This window comes from Colobus angolensis, unplaced genomic scaffold (genome assembly GCF_000951035.1).
Source record: "Colobus angolensis palliatus isolate OR3802 unplaced genomic scaffold, Cang.pa_1.0 Scaffold70, whole genome shotgun sequence".
In the NCBI taxonomy this organism is placed as follows: domain Eukaryota; kingdom Metazoa; phylum Chordata; class Mammalia; order Primates; family Cercopithecidae; genus Colobus; species Colobus angolensis.
In genome coordinates this window covers 4333843-4360297 of record NW_012120710.1, presented here as the reverse complement: position 1 = coordinate 4360297, position 26455 = coordinate 4333843, and the positions used below count along the sequence as shown (strand labels likewise).

General features: G+C 36.9%; 1 protein-coding gene across 4 annotated transcripts in view; it reads left to right on the top strand.

Annotated features, from left to right (window-relative positions):
* Window positions 1–26455, top strand: part of ANKRD17 (ankyrin repeat domain 17) — a 184657-nt gene that overhangs the window by 17311 nt on the left and 140891 nt on the right. The window contains exon 1 of one of the 4 annotated variants that reach the window (XM_011927142.1): window positions 19187–19327. The exons of the other annotated variants lie outside the window; for them this stretch is intronic. Within the exon in view, the coding sequence (XP_011782532.1) occupies window positions 19274–19327 (54 nt within the window). The 5' untranslated portion in view covers window positions 19187–19273. Of the gene's footprint in view, window positions 1–19186; window positions 19328–26455 lie in introns of those variants that run through there. 4 annotated transcript variants of the gene reach the window in all.

The following is a 26455-nucleotide window of genomic DNA, read 5'->3' as shown; positions in this document are numbered from 1 at the left end:
GACGGAGTCTCGCTCTGTCACCCAGGCTGGAGTGTAGTGGCCGGATCTCGGCTCACTGCAAGCTCCGCCTCCCAGGTTTACGCCGTTCTCCTGCCTCAGCCTCCCGAGTAGCTGGGACTACAGGCGCCCGCGACCTCGCCCGGCTAGTTTTTTGTATTTTTTAGTAGAGACGGGGTTTCACTGTGTTAGCCAGGATGGTCTCGATCTCCTGACCTCGTGATCCACCCGTCTCGGCCTCCCAAAGTGCTGGGATTACAGGCTTGAGCCACCGCGCCCGGCCAATTGTTTTCAAGTGTATAGTTTGTTAGTGTTAAATATATTCACATTATTGTGGAACGGATTTCCACAACTTTTTCATCTTGCAGAACTGAAACTCTATACCCATTGAACAATTCCACATTTTTGTCTCCTCTTCAGCCCCTGGCAGCTACCATTCTATTTTCTGTTTCTATGAATTTGTCTATCTCATGTAAGTGGAATCATAGTATTTGTCTTTTTGTGGCTGTCTTATGTTAGTTAATATACTATTCTCAAGGTTCATTTATGTTGTAGCATATGACCGGATTTCCTTTTAAGTATTCCATTGTGTATATATATCACATTTAATTTACCCATTCATTAGTTAATGGACCGTTTGGGTTGCTTCCATCTGTTGGCTAGTGGGCCTCTTAACTTTTACATTTTATTCATTTATTTGAAATTTATATGGGTTCATTGAGGGGAATAGGAACTTAATCTTGTATTTCCAAATAGTTAATCAGTTGACTTACCTGTTTCATAGTCTCTCCTCATTATTTGAATAATGCCTTGATTTTATGTATTTCCACAATAAAACAGTAAATCAAATATCTGCTCAGTATATACATCTTTATAAGTACTGAATTTGGGCCGGGCATGGTGGCTTACGTCTGTAATCCTAGCACTTTGGGAGGCTGAGGTGGGCGGGTTGCCTGAACTCAGGAATTCAAGACCAGCCTAGGGAACACGGAGAAACCCCATCTCTACTAAAATACAAAAAAATTAGCTGGTTGTGGCGGCATGCGCCTGTAGTCCCAGCTACTTGGGAGGCTGAGGCAGGAGAATTGCTTGAACCCGGGAGACTGAGGTTGCAGTGAGCCGAGATTGTGCCACTTCATGCCAGCCTGGGTGGCACAGCAAGACTCCATCTCCAAAAATAAAAATAAGAAGAGAATAAGTACTGAATTTATATAAGCCGAAGCCCTGAATAGTAAAATTTGTTGCTTGTACTAAGCAGTTTCCTGTGTTTGTTAAGTAGCTCACATCTATGTGGGGTTTTATGGTTAAAGGAATTTTAGATGTTTTCCACTTAATCAAGTCAGTTATATGTTTTTTTAAATTCTAATTTTTTTAGGCACAGGGTCTCACTGTGTTGCCTAGACTGGAGGTCAATGGCGTGATCATAGCTCAGTGCAACCTCGAAATCCTGGGCTCAAGGGTTCCACCCAACTCAACCTCCCAGGTGTCTGGGACTACAGGTGCATGCCACCATGCCTAGCTAATTTTTTTTTTTTTTGGTAGAGACAGTCTTGATATGTTGCCCAAGTTATTCTAGAACTCCTGGGCTCAAGTGATCCTCCTGCCTTGGCCTCTCAAAGTGCTAGGATTCCAGGCATGAGCCCATGTGCCCAGCCAAGTCAGTGATCTTTTTCTTTTTTTTTTGAGACGGAGTCTCGCTCTGTCACCCAGGCTGGAGTACAGTGGCCGGATCTCAGCTCACTGCAAGTTCTGCCTCCCGGGTTTACACCTGGTTTCTCCTGCCTCAGCCTCCCGAGTAGCTGGGACTACAGACACCCGCCACCTCGCCCGGCTAGTTTTTTGTATTTTTTTTTTTTTTTTTATTTTTTTTTTTGAGACGGAGTCTCACTCTGTCGCCCAGGCTGGACTGCAGTGGCCAGATCTCAGCTCACTGCAAGCTCCGCCTCCCGGGTTTAGGCCATTCTCCTGCCTCAGCCTCCGGAGTAGCTGGGACTACAGGCACCCGCCACCTCGCCCGGCTAGTTTTTTGTATTTTTTAGTAGTGATGGAGTTTCACCGTGTTAGCCAGGATGGTCTGGATCTCCTGACCTCGTGATCCGCCCGTCTCAGCCTCCCCAAGTGCTGGGATTACAGGCTTGAGCCACCGCACCTGGCCGTCAGTGATCTTTTGAAGCAGCTTTTCTTCTTTTATTGCTTAAACCTCTAAACAGGCTTGACATTTTTTTTTCTTTCCTCCTTCCCTCCCTTACAGATTCTAGTAAAGAAGTACTTTTATGAAGAAGTTGTAAGCAATGCCGACATCTATATAGTGTTCTTACTGATTTGACAATGTCCTTAGGTTGTCTTTGAACTTGAAAATCTCTATACATTATTATTGCAGGACCTATAAACTATGATTGTTTTGTAGTTCTCTGCACTATCTTTCCAATGTTCTTTAAAGAACAAAGTTTCACTGGTTACTTTATATATTTCAAATGAACTAGGAGTGATTTAAAACTTACATAGTTGCTGTTCAGAAAATGTCAAAAAAGAAGAGCTTGTATGAGTTACAATGTAGATAAATTTAATTCTGTTGAGGGGATAATATCCTTTTAAGATACAATGTAGATAAATTTAATTCTATTGAGGGGGTGATATCCTTTAAACCAAACTTGTCTAAAGTTTTCAGTTTTCAGCAAATGTTAAACTGTGAGTAATGTTTCGTTTTTATCCATTTAATTTTTTTATATTGGAGGAATCTTAAAGGAAAATTGCATTATCTTTTTCCAGTTTTATTAAATCATATAGTAAATGTGAACTGAAAATTAAACAGTAGAGGAAGATACAGAATAAGAGTTGAAGATTTTTTATATCCGTAGGTATAAATTTTAAGTGTATGTAATCCTATGCCTTTTTCTGTGCATTTTCACACATATACAGATGTATCTATGTAATTGTGTTTTGCATAAATGAGATCATTATAAAAATATTGTTTGAAACTTTCTTTTTAAATTAATAGTCCATCATAGATTCTTTTCATGTTAATACACATATAGTTATCTTACTCCTTTAAATGGCTGTGAGTATTCCCTTGTCAGGTATCAGGACTTAATTGCTTTCCCGTTTATGGAAATTTTGGTTGTGTCCAAAGTTCTGCTGTTAGAAACAATACTGAAGTGGACTCTTTTATATTGTTTCTGTATTGTGGTAAGATATATTCCAGAGGTAAAACTGCTAGACCAAAGGTATGGAAATCTGTTTCTGTAACTGACATTTTATTGTGTGTGTCACCACCATATTTAAAAACTAGTGATTTTGTAAGTGGTATAGGATCTGCTAGGTCAAACATCAACTTTTAAGCCATGTTCATATCTGTTCTTTTTGGATATCCCTCTCTGTTGACTACTTTATCCATAAAAGGGCCAGATCACATATCACCTCTTTCCTGAAGGTGTTTGCCACACCTAGCACGTTGAATAATTTTAACCCCAATAATAGTTTAGTGAGTGCTTACTATATGCTGGCCACAATTCTAATTGGTTTATGTGTATTACACTGCTGCTTATCATTTAATCTTCCCAATTCTAAGAGGTACATAGTATCTACATTTTATAGTTGAAAAAATCAAGGCAAAGAATAAGTAACTTGTTCAAGGTCACAGTAAATGATGGGAATGGTATATCAGCATGGGTAGTCTCATATGAAAGTCTGCTTTCTTAACTCATACCGTACTACCTCCTTACTATCCTTTTATGGCCTCCCTTTGCTCAAGAAATATGTTTTGTATGCATTGTAGAGTTCACTAGCCATTTCATCTTGCTTCTAGGTCCTCTTTACAGATCTACATGAATACCATCTTACTCAAATTTGTGTATGGTGACATATCCCCAAGTAGAATAACCAGAGAGAAATGATGGAGTAAGGAGGGTTGTGGAAGACCTCCTTACTCCAAAACACTTTACCTGAATGTAGCTAGTTAATACTGCTCTGTTTTATTTCATCTTGTTTCCCTAAACCCTGTCTTGGGGAAATTCATGGATTGATCTTGGGATGGATTTCATAGATGGAATAAATGGGTATGTTACTCTTCACTATTTTTGAAACATCAAATCAAAATACATACCTTGTAGATGACCTCTTACAGTAACTGCTGAAAATGTGAAGTGGGAAGAATGCTGTTGTAGACCCTCCTACACCTCTTAATTCATGCTGTTAAGTAAGTGTGACATGTAAGAACTAAATATCTCAGTCTCCCATAAAAGGGGCCTGGTAATACTTTCTTTTGAGGGAGGTTAGGTGACCTAATGATTGTGAAAATGTTTGTGACCTATAAGGATTTTCATAAATTAATTGTTAAAACTGAAGTATGAATAAAAATAGCCTTGTGAAAATTCTGACTACTTAGGTGGTTGACTATTTGTTTTTTATTTAGGAAAATCCCTTATTTTAAATTTCTAATTCTATTAAATTTAGTTATCTTATTGAATTTATAGATTGCTAGTAAATATTTTCAGTTCCAATTGTGCATTTTGGTTAATTGTTTTAGGTGGAGCTGATAGTAGATAAGGGGTTGGGATTCTGTAATAAAGAGTTCACATAATAGTTGTTTGGATTAGAGGCCATTTTTCAGATTATATTCTGAATTTATTAAGTTTTTAGAATTTATATAGAATATGTTCTTAAATTCCTTGAGAACTTAACAATTTGTAGTACTTTATCATACTGTTAATAAAGAGGGAGAGATAAGGGTTATGGGAAATGCACATCCTTTTCTTACTCTTAGGTCCTTTTCTGGGAATGTGAAAGCAAACCATACGCCTATGATGTCTCTGCTGTAGGTTTAGCAGATAATACTAGGGTTCTAGATAAAATGAAAAGTATGAAGGCAAAGATTTGATCATGCTGTTTTCTAAATCTCAGGACCTTTAGAATGTATCTCTTAACTCACTTTGTGGACGCCTTTCACTTGTACCTTTTCTTCCTTTTCTTACTCTGCATCCAGATTCCCACCTCACAGTCCAAGATCCTCTCTACCACTCAGTCCAGCTTTCTTGCTGCAAGCCAAACTTCAGTACCTGGCTTCTCTTGGCCAGATCGAAGTACTATAATATGATTTAAGTTGTGAATGTGCCTTAGTATGTGAGATGTCTTTTCATATGAGGAGGTTCTTAATCTACTTTAGCTTAATCACCAGATCCTTTTGTCTTTTATGCTAACACATAAAAAACACAGGCTTGGTATTGCAGCTTTTTGTCTTCTCTGCATGAGCAGTTTTGTATCCTAGGGATCCCAGAAGAATAGCTTTGCTTGGCCAAGGTACCATTGGCTTAGGCAACCTAGAATGTTAAGATTCATGTATCTTAATTAAATACTAAGGTCTTCCTGACCTCACTACCATAAGCAGAAGTTTTTCTGAAAACCTTGATCAGAGAGCAAGTAGGAAGAAGGGCCAGATTCCAATTTCATTAAACCGCAGGCATATGAATACTTCACAATTTCTGTGCTTCAAAAAAGTTACATTTAATTCTGAAATAACCCAATGCCTTTGTATTTCTTTTCTTATACTATTTCTCCTGGAAAAAGCATGGTATGGAAAGAGTTTGAAATCAAGTTGGGCAAGTTGCTTTTGAATCCTGCTTTAATACTGTGTGATTTGGGGACGGTTACTACTTAACCTTGTTGTCTTCATCTACCTTAGGGATAATGATTTATTTTTAACAGAGTTTTTCTGAAGAATGGAGGTAATCTACATTATTTAGCACACTATACTACCTTCTGTGTTGGAGGTAATTTATTACTTATTTTGACATTGTACTGCATTCTGGATTTAGTTCTTATGTAATATTTTGGAATGAAGTTGTCATTTTTTTTTTTTTTGAGTCAGGATCAATTTTCTTTACTTTTTTAGGTCATGGACTTTAGTTAGATTGTAATGAAAAATGTAGACCTATTCTTCTCCAACATTTACTTAAATACATCGTACAACATTTTGCCAATTGAGGGGTGTAGAGTTTTTGAGGCGTAGGTATGTGAGGTGTGAACCATGCAATATGAACCTTAGCTCAAGAGTACTGGATTTCAGGCTAGGTGCAGTGACTCACACCTGTAATGACAGCCCTTTGGGAGGCCACAGAAGGATTGCTTGAGGCTAGGAGTTTGAGACTAGCTGGTTAACATATCAATAACCCATCTCTACAAAAATTTAAAAATTCGGTGGGTGTGGTGGCATGTACTAGTAGTCCTAGCTACTTGGGAGGCTGAGGCAAGAGGATTGCTTAAGCCCAGGAATTTAAGGTTACAGTGGCAATGATGGAACCACTGCACTCCAGTCTAGTGACAGAGTGAAACCCTGTCTGAAAAAGGAGTACTAGATTTTGTTTTTTATCCATTGAGGAGTTATTGACTAGCCTTTTCCCCTACTCTTTCCCCAGTAATTGCAGCAGTAACTACAGAACTTTTCTTTGAGAGGTTTCTGTCATATGTAAGAGAGTTTTAAAAAATAATTTGCTAGAAAATTTTAAATTGTAGTTGGGTGTGGTGGCTCACGCCTGTAATCCCAATACTTTGGGAGGCTGAGGCAAGAGGATTGCTTGAGCTCAGGAATTTGAAATCAGCCTGGGTAACATAGTGAGACCCTGTGTCTATTAAAACAGAAAAAAGAAAATAAAAAATTTTAAATCATTACCAACCTTCCCCTCTTCCTTCTTTTTCTTTCTGAAACTTTTGGAATCCTGACTTAGAAAAAAACTAGTAAAGAGATAACAAAATGTTCTAAATAAAATTTATAGCTATTTCCTTATTGTATGTTTAACAAATTTTAAAGGTATAACTTGATTTATTCAGGTTTTTTTATAGTTATTGACTGAAATTTTTAAAAAACGGTGGATTTAGTTCATTCCTTTAATTTATTTTCTTCTCAATGTCCCACTGATATTGTGTAAAGATTGAATTAAGTCATAATTCTGAAAAGCAGGAACAGATGTTATTATATTAGTCAAACTACCCTTAAAAGGCACAGAAGGACCTCATCAGCTCTATAACTTTAATGTGTACTTGGGTGTATGTGGGGAGGGAGGTAAGAAACTGCAACTTAGGTGCATAGATGAATCTAAACTTGAGTAGCGTTAGTAGTATGACTGCAACCCTGTTACTGTCTCAACATTTTTGGTCTGCGTTTCTTTCTGTATCAGCTTTATTTTCAGCCAAAGATGACTGTCAGTCAAAGGAGATGGGAATGGGATATACTAGCCAGACCTAGGTAATGTGGCCACTCCTGTGGTGGCTGGGAAGGCTCACCTCTACCCAAAGCACATGAATACATTCCCCATAAAAAAGAGGGATGATGTTATTAGCAAAAGGGGTTAGGGAGAAAACATGTTGAACAGTAAAATTACAGTTCACAGTCCACTACAGGTACCATCAGAGGACCAAGAAATTTTGAAGAAGATAGAAAGTTCATGGAATCGGATTGACAGCAAAATCCCAGAGGAAACTGGAACCCAAGATAACAGAGGTAAGCTCAGGTTTTCCCAGGGAAACCTTGGAATGGCTCCAAACTTGGAGTCAACAAACACAAATCAGTAGTAGTGGGCAGTTGGATAATAATCAATAATTTTCTTAAGACTTCTTTTCCACAGTGCTAGGTCAGTTGGGCTTCCCTTCTACCCTTTCTCCAGCCTAAACAACTATGATACCCACTCTTAGGCCTGAAGTTTCAGAATCATTCTCTTAAGAAAGTAGGCCGGCAGTTTAGTATGGGCATCTACTCAGGCATAAGAACCTGAGAGAGAAGTGGAGGCACTATACTACCTCAGGAGAAAAACGGTTTTGTCTGTTCCCAGCCAACTTGACTTCCTATCCAGGTACCTTTCTGGGGTACCTGCATATTCACATGCCCTACCTGCTTAAATTGTACTGTTCTTCCATTTAAAGGAGAAGCCACTTAGGAAAACAAAAACCTCAGGGAAAGCTCTTACACTCTATATATTCTAAAGTAATCTTTCATTTGCAAATACAAACAGACAGGGATAATCAGACAATTGAGGAGAATCAAGAGGATGAAAGAAGATTAAGATGAATAAAAGAACAACCAACCTCAGCTATAATTCAGAAGAATACTTCAAAGAAAAGTGTAATTGGTATTTTATTTAAAATTTAAGAATATGTAATGTTTAGTCATAGCTGCATTAAAAAGGGGGCATAGAACTAGAAAAGGTTTTGAAAATTATAAAGAAAAATTTTAATTGATAAGATAAATAAAATTTTAGCATGAATCAAGACTGAATTGTTGATTGTGGAATTAAGAGGAGGAACTGTCTGCATATGTAAATCGAGAGAAAAAAATCTGGAAAAACTTGAGAGAAAATTAAAGAAGCATGGAAAATATATCACAGTTTTTCACATCCATAAATATGAGTTCTAAAAGCAAGAGATTAGGAACCATGGGAAGGAGAGAATGATGAAAGAAATAATTGAAGAAAACTTCCTGAGCTGTAGAAACGTAATGAATTTTCAGATTGAAAGAGCCCATCTAGTAACAGCCAAAATGAATGAAAAAAGATCCACAATTTTAGAACTCTTAAGAATAAGAAGATTCCAAAATTATTGCCAGAGAGAGGGAAATAAATATGGAAAATGAAATAAATAAGTTCTTAGCAGTCATGCTGAATGCTTGAAGGCAGTGGAACAGTGACTTCACTGTTTGAGAGACAATAGATTTTGACCTACGTTTTCTCTACCCAGCCCCACTATTTTATCATGTGAGAACAATTGCATTTTCTATACTGGGAAAAAGCTATGTACTTCGTATGAACATATTTAAGATACAGTAGCACAATGAAAAAATAATCCCAAGGTAGAGGACATGGTGGTAGTGGGGGGATGGGAGGGTGAGTGGGAAGAAATAGCTACTGTGGCAATCTTGGGCCTTCAAAAAGAACTGAAGAAAGTTAGAAGGAAATTCAAGTTCTATTAGTCTGGAATCCATGAACATTTCTTCAACTAGTAATGTCTAAACAACATAAAATTACATTTCCTTTAGTGACTACTATTTATATAATCACATTGTAAGTGTACTTTATTGATTTTCCGTTTTAGAATCAACCTGGAAAATATATAAAATGGGCTTAATTATAGTTATGGAATAGAATGCCTTATAAACCTTTATAATATAAAAATAGCAATCTATAAAATTAGGAGATGGAGGGCAACAAATGAAGGGTCAGTGCTCATTTCTTCAGTGGTCAGTAGATAACAAGCATATACAGTTTGGTGAATCAAGATATGAAAGCAAAGTGGCATTAAAGTTAAACTGGTACCTGTACTAGAAGTCTATTAATGATGTAACATGTATTTTGCCATTTTGATGCAGGAGAGGAGCAAGACTTACGGTTCATCTTGTGCCTTTGTAGCCTTTGAATTTCTTAAAAACCCTAAGTGGATGCATCACATTTATAATGTTAAAAAGATTGCAAGGTTGGGCACAGTGGCTCCCACTTGCAATCCCAGCACTTTGAGAGGCCAAGGCAGGCAGATATCACTTGAGGTTAGGAGTTTGAGACCAGCCTGGCCAACATGGTGAAATCGTGTCTCTACTAAAAATACAAAAATTAGCTGGGCATGGTGGCCAGCGCCTGTAATCCCAGCTGCCTGGGAGGCCAAGGCAGGAGAATTGCTTGAACCCAGGAGGCGGAAGTTTCAGGGAGTCAAGATCATATCACTGCACTCTAGCCTGGGCAAAAGAAGTGAAACTCTGTCAAAAAAAAAAAAAAAAAAGGCAGTGAGGGGGATTGCGGATGTGTGGTGGCCTCTACCTAGTTGTTTAATACTGCTCTTTATGAAGTAAATATATTCCTGGGCCACATGATTTTTGGAAATTGTCTGAGGTAGAAATAGAGGACACAGGGATTAATTCTAGGAAATTAGAAAGTTGTGTAGAATACAAATGTGACTCTTTTTGTGTAAGATGCCTAATTCTTTCTTGACTGGCTTGCACGCTCAATTTTGAGTGTTAATTTCTGAACCGTTTCCATGAAATTTGACAGGAGACTCTTTTTAAAAAGAGTTTTTTGATTATGCCTGTCACAAACATTTCACAGTGTTTATTGTGAAAAATTTGAAAGTACAAAAAACTGCAAAATTCTGAGGCCTACTTCCTTCCAGTGCCTCTTAAATAAGATGACATTTTCTCTGATGGACTAAGGACCAAGATTAGAAACTGAGTTTGTCCTTAAGATGGAAGTCATGTGATCAAGGTGCCTACAACTATTGGAGGCAGGTATGGCTCCTGGAAGAGCTAGAATGAGGAAGGTGGAAATAGAAATTGCCTTTCCCCCCCCCCTTCCTTCTAAAGATGTGGCTGATCTTATATACCTAGCCCTCTCATCTTTGCTGAGGACCCATTGTGTGTCCCACTGACTAAATCAGGGTTCTCATGATCCCCTTTTTGAGTCTGATTAATTTACTAAGTGGGTCACAGAACTCAGGGAAACACTTATGTTTACCACTTTATTGTAAAAGTTATTACAAAGGATACAGCTGAAGAGATGCATAGGGTGAGGTATGGGACAAGCGGCATGGAAATTCTGCCCTCTGGGTGTGCCACCCTCCACTAACTTCCACTGTGTTCTGCTCTCCGGAAGCCCTTCATACCCTGTCCTTTTGGACTTCTATGGAGACTTTATTACATAGGCACGATTAATTAAACCATCGGCCGTTGGGGATCGATTTCACTTTTAGTCTCCCCTTTTTGGAGGATGGGAGGCGGGGCTGAAAATTCCAACCGTTTAATCTTCCCTTGGTCTTTCTGCTAACCAGCCCTTATCCTGAAGCTACTTACGGCCTGTCAGTCTTCAGTCAAATCTTAGCATATAGGAAGCCACATAACCACTTTGAAGATTCCAAAGATTTTAGGAGTTTATGCCAGGAAACAGGTTTAAGACCAAAGACCAAATGTATATTTCATGATATCACAGGCAGTCTTTTGGTACTTTAAATAATTGCTTGCAAGAGTTATATCTTTAAATAATTGCTTGCAGGCAAACCATTCAAGGTTTGTTATGAATAGATTAGGCTGGAAATAGCAGAGTACAGAGTGGTAACAGATAGCTTGAGACCAGACTGATTGGAGCTTGTCAGGGACCCCAGACCATTAAGGAACCAGAGGAGAGCCAGTGAGAGCAATGAGATTCCATGGTTACTTGGGTAGTTTTTACTTCCTGATTATTTTCCATGCCCTTGATGCTATCTTGAGTTACTTGGAACTGTTTCTTCATTCCCCCAGAGTGGTAGAAACTGGTGACTCAAGAAAAATGTCTTTAGATTTAAACTTTTTCTTATAATTTACATTTTTATCCCCAGGTCCCCTAGACCCCCATTTTGTGTGTGTGTGTGTGTATGTGTGTGGTGTATTTCTTTCTGTTGGTAGATATTTGCTTTCGAGCGGAGGGCAGATGTGTTGCTGACGAGGTTGAAAATGCTGTATCATCAATAGATTTAACTTATTTAAAATCAAAAACATTGAAATAAGTAATTTCTGTTATGGATGCACTTGTTTTTATTTTTATTTGAAAATGTACAATTCAGACAAATGGGAGGGTTGATTGTAAACAATAAATATTTTATCAGTTTTGTGTACATAGAATCTATTGTGAAATACTAGAAAAAGGATGAATTCATGGTGTGACCCACCATGGGTAGAGACAACAAATTCAAGTGTCCAACAGACACAACTATTACTGGGGATGTGAAAAGAGGCAGCATTGCTTTGTTTCTTACTTTGTTTAGTACATTACTTATGTTGGGACAAGACTATGCTTGTATTTCATTCTGTACATAGGACACATCTGGATGAAACGTTTTGTATCTAAATATAATTCTCTTCTGTACTTTTCTAGGTTGAATTTCAGATTTCATTTATTAGTTGGATTAGAAAAGAATGGGAAGGGGACCAATTAGAGAACAAAATCATTGAAGTTTTTAGTATTAAACATTATCAAGAATCAGGATTGAGTTCTAGATTACAGCCTCTTGGAGGTGGACTAATTTTATTTGCCATTCTTTATCCAGTGTTTATAGTATAAACCCTGCCACCTAGTAAGCACTCAGTAAATGTTTGTGTAAATCAATTATCAAAATGCTAATGATGATCTTACAAAAAAATTGTACTGGGGCTTTTTATAGTATGAGTCTTGAGAACAATGTTTAAACAAACAAACAAAAAATCTTTAATGATTTGAACATTACAAAATAATACATACCCTCCCTACCCTTCCTTATATTTAGAATATACTACTGGATACAGCGTTGCATTATTTTATTTGCAATGTTACAGTTTTATGTATTTTAACTTAGTCCTTTCTTACATATATCCTTTAGATAGTCTTCCACATTTCTTGAAGCATGTTCAACTGTCTTATTTTGGCAGTTCTGGTGAAGGTTTAATCATTCTTATTTTTAAATGTAATCATCAAAGTTAGACCTGGAATCTATGCCAAGAAACTGAGATAGAACCTGTTTAGTGCTTTTTGTGTTCATAAAAATTTTTTATGTGTGGCCCTGTATTCTTGTACATTAGATTTTTTTAATATCATGGATTACTTTTGAATTTCATGCTTTAAAAAGAATAATTTGAACATAAATGTAGAAGGCAAAGAAATAAATGTATCCAGCAGTATTTTATTTAGTGAGAATATACCCAAATATTTCCCAAACAATTTTGGGTTTTAAAAATACGTAATTCTGGCAGAGGCATCTTTTCACAACTTATTCCTAGGTTAAAGAACCCATTAAATATTGGAGGGAATTTGTATTTTGTCAGAAGTAGATTTTTTTTTTAAGGGTAGATAATTGGACTCCCCATTCTTCTCTCTTCTCCAGCTGTATCTCAGCTGTATATATATAGACTCTGCATTGTGGTTGAGTTTTTTTTTTTTTTTTAAACAGTTGAAGTTCTTAATTTGTCAGAGAATGAATTTATGTAATTTTTTTGATAAGGATTTTTAAATTTTTTTTGAAGTTAGATGAGAGGAGGTATAAGTTTGATTTGTGATTCTTGAAAAGTAGAAATGATGAAGAACTAAGGATAAATCTGGATACATGATTTAAAACTAATACTGATTTCAGATCTGGATTTTTAATAGACTTGTGTCAGTAACACTTTATATTTGTAGGGAAGCAAGCAGTCTCACTCACTGTCAGTATAAATTAGTTCAACTTTTTTAGAAGGCAATTAATTGGGTAACATCTAAAATTTTAAATACAACACTATGAACATTAGAGACAACATAAATGCCTACTGGACTGGTTAAATACATTATGCAGTTATGCAATGAAAATTTGAGCAGCTGTCAAAAATCAGAGATCTTTATGTATATTCTGAAACAATTGTGGAGTATTAAATATTAAAATGGGGATACAGAAAGTATGCATAATAGTGTCCATCTGTATAAAACATAATGTTACCCTAAGATGTGCTTGAAATATGTAGGTTATTTCTGGAAGATTACAATAACTGGTTGTGCCTCTTAGGATGGCTTGGTAAGAGGTAGGTTTACTTTTCTTAAACTGTGAATGCTTTCCATGTACATGTATTACTTTTACATAAAAATTATAGTTAATACAGAAAATAAACTATAATGGTAATAAAAAGCATATTTTTATTCTTTATTTTGTGCTACATTAGACATGTATCTAGATTCCTCAGTCATTTTATAGCATGAGTAGTTTAGGAGAAATAAAAGGTAAAATCATGGGAATATGTTGTTTTAATAATGTATGGACTTTCAGAAATCTTACCAAATTGTATTAGCCTTTTAACTTAAATTCTGTTTAAGTCTTTAATATCTTTCACTTATACTTGGTTTAGGCTATTTCACACTTGGGTTTCATACTTATGCTTTACGATAATTTACACAGTAGAAAAGAGAAAAGGAGAGATAGTATAAAGTAATGATTAAATTCAATAATTTTAAGAGGTAGGATTGTTTTAGTTTTTTTCTAGTAGTTTATGTGAGTGGGCAAAATCATTAAATGTTTCCTACTACCAGTTGTCTGTCCTTGTTTTGTTTGAATATGTGGATTTTGAAGCCTCACCATTCCCTAAATTAAAAAATTGATGGGAATGAAACTCCTTTACAAGGAGTTTTCTATTAAAGTTTTACATGAAGAGAACAAACAACAAAGCATTAAGTCATGCACAACAGAGTTGCTTGCTTGTCAGCGCAGTTCTACTTATTTTTTTGTTTTGGTTTTCTTTTTCCTTCTTCAAGGAAACCAATGCTGGTCCTAAATAAAATTGTCAATTTTGGAAGATTCTTTCATTCAATCTAGGAATTTACTGAGCTTTTTTGTCCTTTACTTTCTTTTTTTATGAGAGGGTTTTTTTTTTTTTTTTGAGACGGAGTCTTGCTCTGTGGCCCAGGCTGGAGTGCATTGGCCGGATCTCAGCTCACTGCAAGCTCCGTCTCCCGGGTTCACGCCATTCTCCTGCCTCAGCCTCCCGAGTAGCTGGTACTACAGGCGCCCACCACCTCGCCCGGCTAGTTTTTTGCATTTTTTTAGTAGAGACGGGGTTTCACTGTGTTAGCCAGGATGGTCTCGATCTCCTGACCTCGTGATCCGCCCGTCTCGGCCTCCCAAAGTGCTGAGATTACAGGCTTGAGCCACCGTGCCCGGCCAAGGTTTCACTCTTTATTTTGGATATTTGAATCTCATTTTCAGTTAATATTTTCTTTTATTATTTTAAATTATTTGTATATGTTTACATTTGTTTACATAGCTTAATATGTTAATTGCTATTTACACTTTAATACTTTTGGTATTGGCAAAATAGTGAAAGGTCTTGTGCCACTGAAATCCATTTTAGACCAATGGGAAGACAGTTTTCTTGCCTATAAAATTAGGTTGAGGCTGGGTGCGGTGGGTCACACCTGTAATCCTAGCACTTTGGGAGGCCGAGGCAGACAATCACTTGAGGTCAGGAGTTCGAGACCAGCCTGGCCAACATGATGAAACCCCGTCTCTACTAAAAATACAAAAATTAGCCAAGCGTGGTGGTGGGCGCCTGTATTCCCAGCTACTCCAGAGGCTGAGACAGGAGAATGACTTGAACCAGGGAGGCCGAGGTTGCAGTGAGCCGAGATTGCCCCACTGCACTCCAACCTGGAGTGCAAAGCGAGACCCTGTCTCAAAAATAAAATTAAGTTGAACTGAAAGGTGGCTCATTTTTAGGATGACAGGTTTTAGACAAATACATATAAATTTCTCTTGATATCCTTTTGTGCATGGTATCCTGCAGTGACATCGATAATCATATTGATGAAAAGGACTGGAAAACAGAATTAAAGGGGATATTTTCCTGTGTAACAAATAATTACAGAAAATGTGAAATTTAGATTCTGTTTATATTCAGTACTTCTAATATCTTATTTCAGTGACCTAAAGTAAAAGAACAAATGCTTTTGTTAGAAATTGTGGCATGCGCCTGTAGTCCCAGCTGCTCGGAAGGCTGAGACAGGAGAATCACTTGAGCCCAGGAGTCGGAGGTTGCAGTGAGCGGAGATCGTGCCACTGCACTCCAGGCTGGGCGACAGAGCGAGACTCCGCCTCAAAAAAAAAAAAAAAAGAAAGAAAGAAAAAAGAAATTATTACGATTGGGCCAGGCGCGGTGGCTCACGCCTGTAACCCCAGCACTTTGGGAGGCCAAGGCAGGCGAATCATGAGGTCAGGAATTCAAGACCAGCCTGGTCAACATGGTGAAACCCCTTCTCTACTAAAAATACAAGAAATTAGCTGAGCGTGGTGGCAGGCGCCTGTAATCCCAGCTACTCTGGTGGCTGAGGCAGGAGAATGGCTTGAATCCAGAGGCGGAGGTTGCAGTGAGCCGGGATCGCACCACTGCCCTCCAACCCAGGCGACAGTGCGAGACTCTGTCTCAAAAAAAAAAAAAAAGGAAAAAAAGAAATTATTACTATTAGTAGCAGTAGTTTAAAAAGTATTAGGATACTGTAGTGGATATCAGACAGTTCTCTTATTCATACATTTGTTCATTTAATCAAAAACTGCTGCCGGGCGCGGTGACTCACACCTGTAATCCTAACACTTTTGGAGGCTGAGGCAGGCGGATCACTAGGTCAGGAAATCGAGACCATCCTGGCTAACACGGTGAAACCCCGTTTCTACTAAAAATACAAAAAGGCCCACCTAGTGGCATGCGCCTGTAGTCCCAGCTACTCGGGAAGCTGAGGCAGGAGAATTGCTTGCACCTAGGAGGCGGAGGTTGCAGTGAGCCGAGATCGTGCTACTGCACTCCAGCCTGGGCGACAGAGCGAGACTCTGCCTCAAAATAAAAAATGAAAAAAGGAAAAAAAAAAAAAAAAAGTGTAAGTACCTGCTCTATGCCAGAGAGTGCTGGCTCTAGATATGCATTAGTGAATAAAGTGTTGCCTACTTTCTTTTTTTCTTTTTTTTTTGACACAGAGTCTGGCCCTGTTACCCAGGCTGGAGTGCAATGGCGTCATCTCAGCTCACTGCAACCTCCACCTCCCGGGTTCAAGTGATTCCCCTGCCTCAGCCTCCCAAGTAGTTGGGATTATAGGCGCCCACCACTGCACCCAGCTAATTGTTTTTTGTATTTTTAGTAGAGACGGGGTTTCATCTTGTTTGTTAGGTTTGTCTCCAACTCCTGACCTCAGGTGTTCTGCCGGTCTCGGCCTCCCAGAGTGCTGGGATTACAGACGTGAGCCACCTCACCCGGCCATAGTGTTGCCTGCTTTCAACAGTGTTGCCTGCTTTTTACTAGTCTGTAAGGGAAACAAATAATAAATGATAAAGAGCCATAATTCAGTGAGAAAGCCATAATCACGTGTTTATTGTTAAAAACAACAGTAGATGTTAAAAACAGAAGCACCCCATGATCCTAGAATGGAAGAGAAGGGGAGAGTGAATGGTTTTATTAACTTGAGTCTTAGGGGCCCCCATTTCTTGTCAGATAAAGGATTTGGAAGGCCTATTCTTGGCTTATGGAAAAGGAGAGTGTTCCAACATCAGTTCCTTGAACTCAAACCTATCATTGCTTGATAACATTGGAGGAAAATTTGAGAAAGGGAAACTTTGTTGATGACTTGTCTTAAGTCTAAAGATTGAGCAGTTTATTTGAAGCATAGAAAGAATTGTCCTGGAAGGCAGGAAATAACAAAAGCCAGTTTGTAGTTTCTTTTGAAGCCAGGTCTCAACAATGGAAATTACTTTGAATAGCCTTCAAATGCCAGGCATACCCATACCTAAATGTAAACACTAGGTATGGTATGAGGTAAAACACAGTGTCATTTGTTTGCCATTAATACTGCATAGCCTTTGCAATCAGTTCTGGATTTGCATCTGGATTTGACTCTGCCGTATAACTGTGTGCCCTGTCTGATACTTGGTTCCCTTGTCCGTAAAATGAGATTATCACATGGAAGAAGTATAGTTGATGATTCTGGATATGGATTCCAGTCTAGAGCAAACTGCCTAGGTTCAGATCTTAGCTCTTCAACTTAATTAGCTTAGCTTGAAATAATTGGGCAAGTTGCTTAACCTCTTTTTGTCCCATTTCCACATATGTAAAACGGAGATAATAATAATACCTTTTAGGATTACTGTGAAAATTAAATGAATTAATATATAACAACCACTTAAAATGGCATATAGTAAGCAAAATGTAGTTTAAAAATTATGACGTAGCTGGGTTGTTATGAGGATTAAATAATACGTTTATTTTTTTTAAGAAAAGAACTCATATTGCTTGACACACTATGGGTATTTCCTAAATACCAGAAACTGTGTAGTAGGTACTTCATATCATTTGATCTTCATATAAACTGTTAAGAAACCATATCTGTCTAGTTGACTGCACCTAGAGCAGTTTCTGATATTTCAAGTTGAATGAATATTATCCCATTTTATGATTAATAAATTGAGGCCCAAGAGTACTCCAAAATCTCCACTAAAACATGACATCACTTTGAGGGTATAATACCGGCAATGTCATGCACATCATCGCATCGCTTTTCTCAGTTTAGAGCATAAAACATTGTTCCTTTTTGTTTTTAAAGACAGTCTTGCTCTGTTGCCCAGGCTGGGGTGCCAGTGGCACAACTGCAACATCCACCTCCCAGGTTCAAGTGATTCTCGTGCAGCCACCTGAGTGACTGGGATTACAGGCATGCACTGCCACGCCCAGCTAATTTTTGTGTTTTTAGTACAGACGTGGCTTCACCATGTTGGCCAGACTGGTCTCTCGATGGAACTCCTGGCCTCAAATGATCTGCCTGCCTCAGCCCCCTAGAGTGCTGGGTTTACAGATGTGAGCCACTGCGCCCAGCCCATTGTTCCTTTTTCAGTGCATTTTTCATATTCAAGGTTGTATAAGGAAGAAATCTGACAATCTAACAAGTTTTACTAAATGGAAGATCACTTACAGGAATGAATATGATACAAATTGACTCCACTGTCAGTCACTCACTTTATTTGCTGTTTGATGATCCAGATTTAGTGTCTCTATATTTCATTTATCTAGAATATTTTAGTCTCAGAGTATTTATTATAAGAAAAAAACAGGCCATTTCTTTGGTTAGTAAATGAAGTTAAACGCACTACTAGAAAATGCATATATCAAATGTTAATAGCTTGCTTTATGGACTGTAAATCAGTTGAATGTTAACCTGGTTCTTGTAGGTATTTACAAACAGATTAGTTTATAAAAACCAATTTACTATTAAAAAAATCTACATTAGGATAATTATTTTTGAACCCTGAAGTCAACTGTAATATGTATGTTATATAATACATTTGCCTGATGTTGCAAATTTCTAACTTGGCTCCTTCTTTGCATCTTTAATACAGCCATTAATCTCACTACAAGGCTTTACTAAGGATAAATAGCTGCGTAACCCACTTCAACCTCTTTTGTTCAACCAGGAAGCCAGACGTGTTAAATAGCTTTTTAAAAAATATGTTGTTATTTCTGTTTTGAAATTTTAGGATTTTAAAAATTGAAGTGGTAAAATAAAAGACTTTATTTTGTCTGTTAAAATTACTTGACAGAAGTTTGCTTTGGAATAGAGCTTCTGTATCTTTAAAAAATACACAGTGAGTCACCCCCTGCTCTTTTGGTAGATGCCTGGCTAGTGAACAGCTAAGCTGCTTTAGGCATGTAATAGAACATTCCATTTCCTGTTCCCTTGCTGACACAGAGGAGTGTTCCTGCTGGCAATGATCTAATCATAGTGCAGTAAGAAACATGGCAGTTTGATAAAACATGGTGGAGACAGCGGCTGAAATGGAAGCATATGTTCTAGAAGACATTCTTGAGGTAGGGCTAGGTTTGTAAGTGAAATGAAAGTTGAAATCTGAACAAAGAAATCTTATCTGCCGGAATTATTTTACAGATGAATAGATTAGAGGAGAGAGCAAAGAGAGGCAGAGCATAAAAGCAAGACACGGTCAGACCTATTCCGTGTGAGAATGTTTCAGACTGGTTCACATGATTACTATAGACGTCTTTAATTATTTTGTTTAAACTTCATGTTTCATAAATTGTAGATGTATGTTTGCTAGGGAAAAAGGGGAGACTCAGACTTAATAAAAAGCCTTGTGCTGGTGGTGACCTTTAGATTAACTCATTAGAAGGTGGGGTCTGCAAAGCAGCTTTGAGTAAGGTTTAGTATCATATGTCTTAGAATTCATTTACATATCTAAGCCTAAAGCTTTGCTGCAGTTAACTATTAAAAACAGCTGGTTATTTTAGCTTTAAACTAAGCATGTTTATATTAATCTGATTGCTTAATTTAGCTGGTACACTGGTCCTAGATTTTTCATGTGACTGATTATTATATTAAAACCCTGAAATTTAGGGCACTGATGCTAGAGAGCCATCTATAAAAAATTTCTATACTTTGAATCATGAACATTTTAAATTATGTTTTCTCTTTTCTGGTTGTAAAAATTTTATAAGATCCTATATGAGTATAAATCAGTCCAAGGAAATACATGTCAAAGTGAAACTATAATTGCTTTTGGCATTGAGTGTAGTATACTATCAGAAATTTGTATTTATAGGTATAGGTATTTAGATCTCATATTCTTATCTGTGGGATTGTGTACGGTTTTTCTTTTTTTTCCTTCAATAAATAAAAATTGGGTAATTCAGATAAAGAGGCTTCATGGTGGTGAGTGGTATTCCTAATACTTAGACTGTTGAGATAATTTATTAACTATTTCACATCTTCAGGAAGATTATTTTACTGTGGGGAGAGCACTTGAGAGAAGAAGCTGCAAAGGGAAGCTAGGCGGGGTTAGCAGGAGAAAAAAGCCTATGCGCATTATAAAGTGCTGCATGATCAATGAGTATTTTCTGGAGTCCCTCAGTGTGTGCTTGGAGCTGACATTGCAGCAAGTCTCATGGTGGTTCTGCAGAATGAAAACTGATTCCATTGTATTACCTACCTCCTTGCAGACACCTGCCAACGTACTCTTTTTCCCGTTTCCTAAAAGCTGTTGTCTAAGTTGAATTGTGGTTAATGTTTATTCTTTTCTCTTTTATTTTTTACTTTGTTACTATTAGTGAGTTTCCTTAAAGATGTGTGATAAAATTATCTACTTAGAAATAGTAGTATAAACTTTCATCAAGGGAGTTTAGTAATTACAAGTGGCCACATGACTTTTTAGTGGTTCAGTTTAAACAAACCTAATTAGATTACAAAGTTCTAGTGTTACATTTTAATTTACTTTAAAAATTTTTTGGTTTAGATTTTAAAGAAGTGTACTTCTCTATTTGACAATTTTTCTTAGCCATTTAAAACTTCAGCATATAACACATTTTAGAAGTCTTATTTATGTTCTGAGGAAAATCCTACTTGAGCACTGTTTTGTGCCTTATGCATAGTTTTTTTTAATGCTACCTGAACAACTGGCTTTTTATTATTTCTATTAAAAATTGTTTAATATCATGTTAAGATTTCATATTACCTTATTTATTCAATGTTACTAGTTATTAAAACAGCCTCTGCAATTTTAGTTTTCCTAATTTTCAATTTATCTTAATTTAGTTTCTATGTACCTGTTGCATCCTATCATACTAAGTAAGTAGTTTTTTCTCTTTATTTAAAATATTATTTGTCTTAAATATTTGTCAATCTTGGTAACATTTTCTAAGTAGTAATAAAAGAGACTTATCCAAAATTATAAGTACTCATAATGACATAATGCTAAAAATACAAAATGCAAAGAATAAATTTGCTAACTTTGCAGATAAGTGTACCGTTTTCTAAAGCACCCCATATTGCAAGTAAACAGATATTTATTACATAATGAGCTTTCCAGAAAAATATATTCTCTAGCCCCCCATCCCCCGCAGGGATAACTCCTTGAATAAATGTCCAGTAATGGATAATGAAGTTCATCTGTATACCACAGTGACAGTTTTTTTATTGTACTTAATATTGAGCTACTTGAAGTTCATTACCATAATTTTCACCTTTGTGGTTTTATTTATTGAACATACGGGTTTATTTACATTGAATAAATGTTACTCTTTTTTCCTGTCTTTGTAATTTGATCTTTTGAATCATGAACTTTTTTTTTTTTTTTTTTTGAGACGAAATCTGGTTCTGTTGCCCAGGCTGGAGTGCAGTGGCCGATCTCAGCCCACTGTAAGCTCCGCCTCCCGGGTTCACGCCGTTCTCCTGCCTCAGTCTCCCAAGTAGCTGGGACTACAGGCGCCCGCCACCTCGCCCGGCTAGTTTTTTTGTATTTTTTAGTAGAGACGGGGTTTCACCGTGTTAGCCAGGATGCTCTCGATCTCCTGACCTCGTGATCCGCCCGTCTCGGCCTCCCAAAGTGCTGGGATTACAGGCGTGAGCCACCGCGCCCGGCCGAATCATAAACTTTTTAAAGGTACTCTTATTGAATATTAGTTTTAAAAAAGTCAGTATCATTAGTGAACATAGCACAAATGATTTCTCATAATACTATGGCTTACCTTTTAAACTGTGATTGCTGATTATATATGCCCACATGTATTTAAGTTGAATATTTAGACCTTTAAAATCTTAAGTAAAATATCGTCTAAAATGTATAATAAAATTAGAAAAGGTGGATTTCAACTTACATCATTGCTTTTCAGCAGGCTAAGGCAAGGGATTAAATAGAGTGTCTTGGCTATTTCATTTATTCAAATAATCCAGACAGTAATTTTCTTCTCCAAACCAAAGGCATCGAAGTATTTCCGTTCCTTCTGCCTACCTTCTGTAAAAGGAACTAATACCCAGGAAAGTAGCCATATACAGATGGCAGAAAAAGGGCTGACAGCTCGTATCAATATCTCTTTTCTTGTTCTGTTTATGTTGTCCTGAGGCATGATTATAACTTTAGAATTTTGATGATTTTCCTGTAAAATTATATGTAACAATGGATTGTAGTACTTGGAATGATCAATAAGAGGAAAAATATCTTACAATTTTATACCTCGAATTTACATTGCCAAGAACTGTGTAAGATAAACCTGTGGTCTGTATGTTGGCTTTTTATATGAAAACGTGAAACAACTGAGAGATCTTTTCGGAAACTTGGTTACTGTATATTTAGTGTTATTATTTATAATTGAACCAGTTTTAGGAGTCTTAGTAATAAGAAATCTTCACCGATATTTCCATCCTTTAATTTTGATTAAGTTCAGATTTCTTTATTCTGGGTATGGTATTTGATATATTTTTGCTTTAAGAAAGTAGGAATTTTTATGAAAATAAAAATGTTTATATTATTAAGTGTAATAATAACTCTCATACTCATTCTTGTTCTTTTGTCATCTAAAGCCAGGATGTCCAGCTTCATGTGTACTTGATGTTATAGGTTGTGGTATATAAAGTAAAAGTTCCAACTCTCTATGGTTGTGTCTATGGACAGTGGGTTGAGGATTTGGCTGAACCCTTTAGGTTGGAACTGAATTAAGGATCAGATTTAAGCAAACTAAGTAGGTTTATTATGGAACCTTTTCTTGCTCTGTATTTATTTTAGCTGTTTTTGTTTTTTAAATAAAATTGAAAGAGTCTCAAGGAAGGCATCATTTCCTTTTGATTGCCAAGATTGTGGACTAATGGTAAATAGTGAATTCTAGGTCAAACAAGTGAAATCCACTTGCTCTTTACCATAAAAATTATTTTTGGTAATGATATCAAATCTCCATGTAGTAGACTTTTTTGACAGATACATGCTATATTTCCTTCTATTCTGTAAAACACATTGTCATATGCAATGCACATCATTTCTATACTATACCAATAAGTCTTTCATAGATTTCTAAAGTTTTGTATTTATTTTGACGATGGTGACATTTTTTACTAGGAAAAGTTGGAGTAACTCTTAGAGCCTAAGTTGGTCTAGTGACTGAAAAGTTTAGCTAAATATGTACATTATTAGAGTTGATCTAAGTAATATTTTACATTCATCAAGAAGTTTTGGGATCACATTGAGAAATGTTGGACAGATTGAAATGTGTGTGTGTGTGTGTGTGGTTTTTGTTTGTTTGAGATGGAGTCTTGCTCTGTCGCCAGGCTGGAGTGCAGTGGCTCTATCTTGGCTCACTGCAACCTCTGCCTCCTGGGTTCAAGCGATTCTCCTGCCTCAGCCTCCCGAGTAGCTGGGACTACAGGCGCTCACCACCACGCCCATCTGATTTTTGTATTGTTAGTAGAGACGGGGTTTCACTGTGTTGGCCAGGATAGTCTCAATCTCTTGACCCGATGATCTGCGTCCCGCAGGCTCCCAAAGTGTGGGATTACAGGCATGAGCCACTGCATTAGTTGAGTACCTTCAGTGCAAGGCGCTTGAAATTCAAAGAGATTAGTCCAGCTAATTTTGTCTCACTGAGGTAGAAGTACAGAAGAAGAAGATGAAGAAGAAATGTCTGTCATTGGTATCCTTTTTTTTTTTTTTTTTTTTTAGAGACAGAGTCTTGCTCTGTCACCCAGGCTAGAGTGCAGTGGCGTGACTTCACTGCAACCTCCCCCTGGGGATTGAAGCGATTCTCTTGTCTCAGCCTCCCCAGTAGCTGGGATTACAGGCATGCACCACTATGGCTGGCATTTTTTTGTGTTTTTAGTAGAGATGGGGTTTCTCCATGTTGGCCAGGCTGGTCATGAACTCCTGATCTCAGGTGATCCCCCTGCCTCGACCTCCCAAAGTGCTCAGTGATGGCTTAAGCCACTGCTGCCGGTCTCTGCCATTGATATCTTAAACAGTTTTGAATTTAGGATGCATAGATACATATTTTTAGTATTTTACTTCATGGATTCCTTTTGAATAGTTTGCAACTCATATTTTCAGCAGTGGCCTTAAAAAGCAGATATCCCTTATGCATTCTGAATTTTTCAGTAAGCAGATATTTTTCTTTATCTGGACACCTTTAGGTTATCACTTTTATGCAGATCTTTTTGTTACATATATTTATGAAGGTGGTGCTGACAAGAACATCCCCTGGTTCTCATTTTTGTCTATAAACCAGCATATGCATGTATATACACATACATACAATACATATATTCACATTTATACTTACATATACTATGCATACACACAAACATACACACACTCATACACTCATGTTTCTGCTATAGGTGGAATATTTCTTATCTAAAATGTTTGGCACCAGAAGTGTTTGGATTTCGGATTTTTTCAGGTTTTGGATTATTTGCATATACGTAAAGATAACTTGGGGATGGGACCTACATGTGATTTACTTATATTTTATATACACCTTATACACATAGTCTGAATGTAGTTTTATGCAATTTTTTTTTAGTAGTTTCGTGCATGAAAACAAAGTTTTGACTGATCTGTCACATGAGGTCAAATGTAGAATTTTTCACTTGTGGCATTATGTCAGTGCTCAGAAAATTTCAGATCTTTGGCTAGGTGCAGTGGCTCATGCCTGTAATCACAGCAGTTTGGGAGGCTGAAGCGAGAGGATCGCTTGAGCCCAGGAGTTCAAGACCAGCCTAAGCAACATAGTGAGACCCTATGTCTACAAAAAAGTAAAAATTTAAAAAAAATTTTTGGATTTTGGAGCATTTCAGATTTTGAATTTTCAGATTAGGGGTGATCAACCTGTATATTTTGCAGTGAGGATACTCTTGAAAGTTCAATTTTTCTTGTAAGGGTGGGGCTGATGTTGTAACATTGCTTTCATACGCTAATTTTGGGAGAATTAATGGGAAAGTAGTATAAGATACACTTATGTTAGTTAATCCCTGTAAAGAATAATGATATTTTAGTGGAATATGGAGGCTCCAAATAGCTTGTGGAAAGGTAGTATAACTATGTATGTGAATCAGTGTATTACTCTTACATGAAAGTAAAGGCACGGTTGTCCAGTGTACCACTAGTTTCCCACTGATCCATCATAGTCTGGTAATTAGTGCATATTATGGAGCATTAATTAGAAAAGGTCTACATCAGATATTATCTACATATAGAGGCAACAACATTGGCCCTTTACTGGTTCTGAATTGTGAGAGGCCTTTGTTTTGACACTTGATAACAACTCATTCTGATATGAAGTGACTTAATCACTACAAAGTTGATGAGCAGCAAAGTCTTGTTAACCATTGGTTTGGTTTAGTATATATCTTCCAAATTTGCCAAACCAAAGGCTTTTCACAAGGTGTTCATAAATGTTAAAAGTCTATGAGGTGATAACTTTCATGCGTGGCTGGATTAATGTTGGCCATTAATAATTTATCTTGGATGGAATCAGACCTCTAACTAGTTGGATATGTGTTATAAGTAGGATAGCACATAGTTTTATGGTAGCAACAGTAATTGGCACATTAGCTACTCTTTATTGAGTATTTAAATTGTATACATAGATGGAGTGTGCCAAGTGCTTCACAAGCATTGTTTTATTTAATCCTCTGAATGATTCTGTGAGGAGGTAGGTACCCACTTCATAAACAGCTTATAAGGAATAAATGAAGTAATCTGCATAAACATTTAGCACAGCATTTAGTTACATAGTTAACCCTTAACTATTAGCCCTTTTTTAACCCTCATCTTCTATCCTTATGCTGTCACCCCCCCATTTGACAGGAAGATTTGAACATCAGGGATTATTAGAGAAATAGTTTTAAATTCTTTTGGTCTTAGGTCTCTTTTTCACTGTTAAAAATTATTGAGAACTCAAAAGTTTTTTGTTTCTGACAGTTATATCTATCAATATTTACCATATTATAAATTATAGTGTAAAGAAAATTAAAAGTTTAAAGAAAATTTTAAAAACATTTACATATTTATTCATTTAAAAAAATGATAAACCATTGCATGTTAACATGCTTTTATAAAAAATAACTATTTTCCAAAAGAAGAAACTTGTAAGAGAGTGGCATTGTTTTACATTTTTATAAATATCTACATCTGGCCTAATAAAAGATAACTAGACTCTCATATC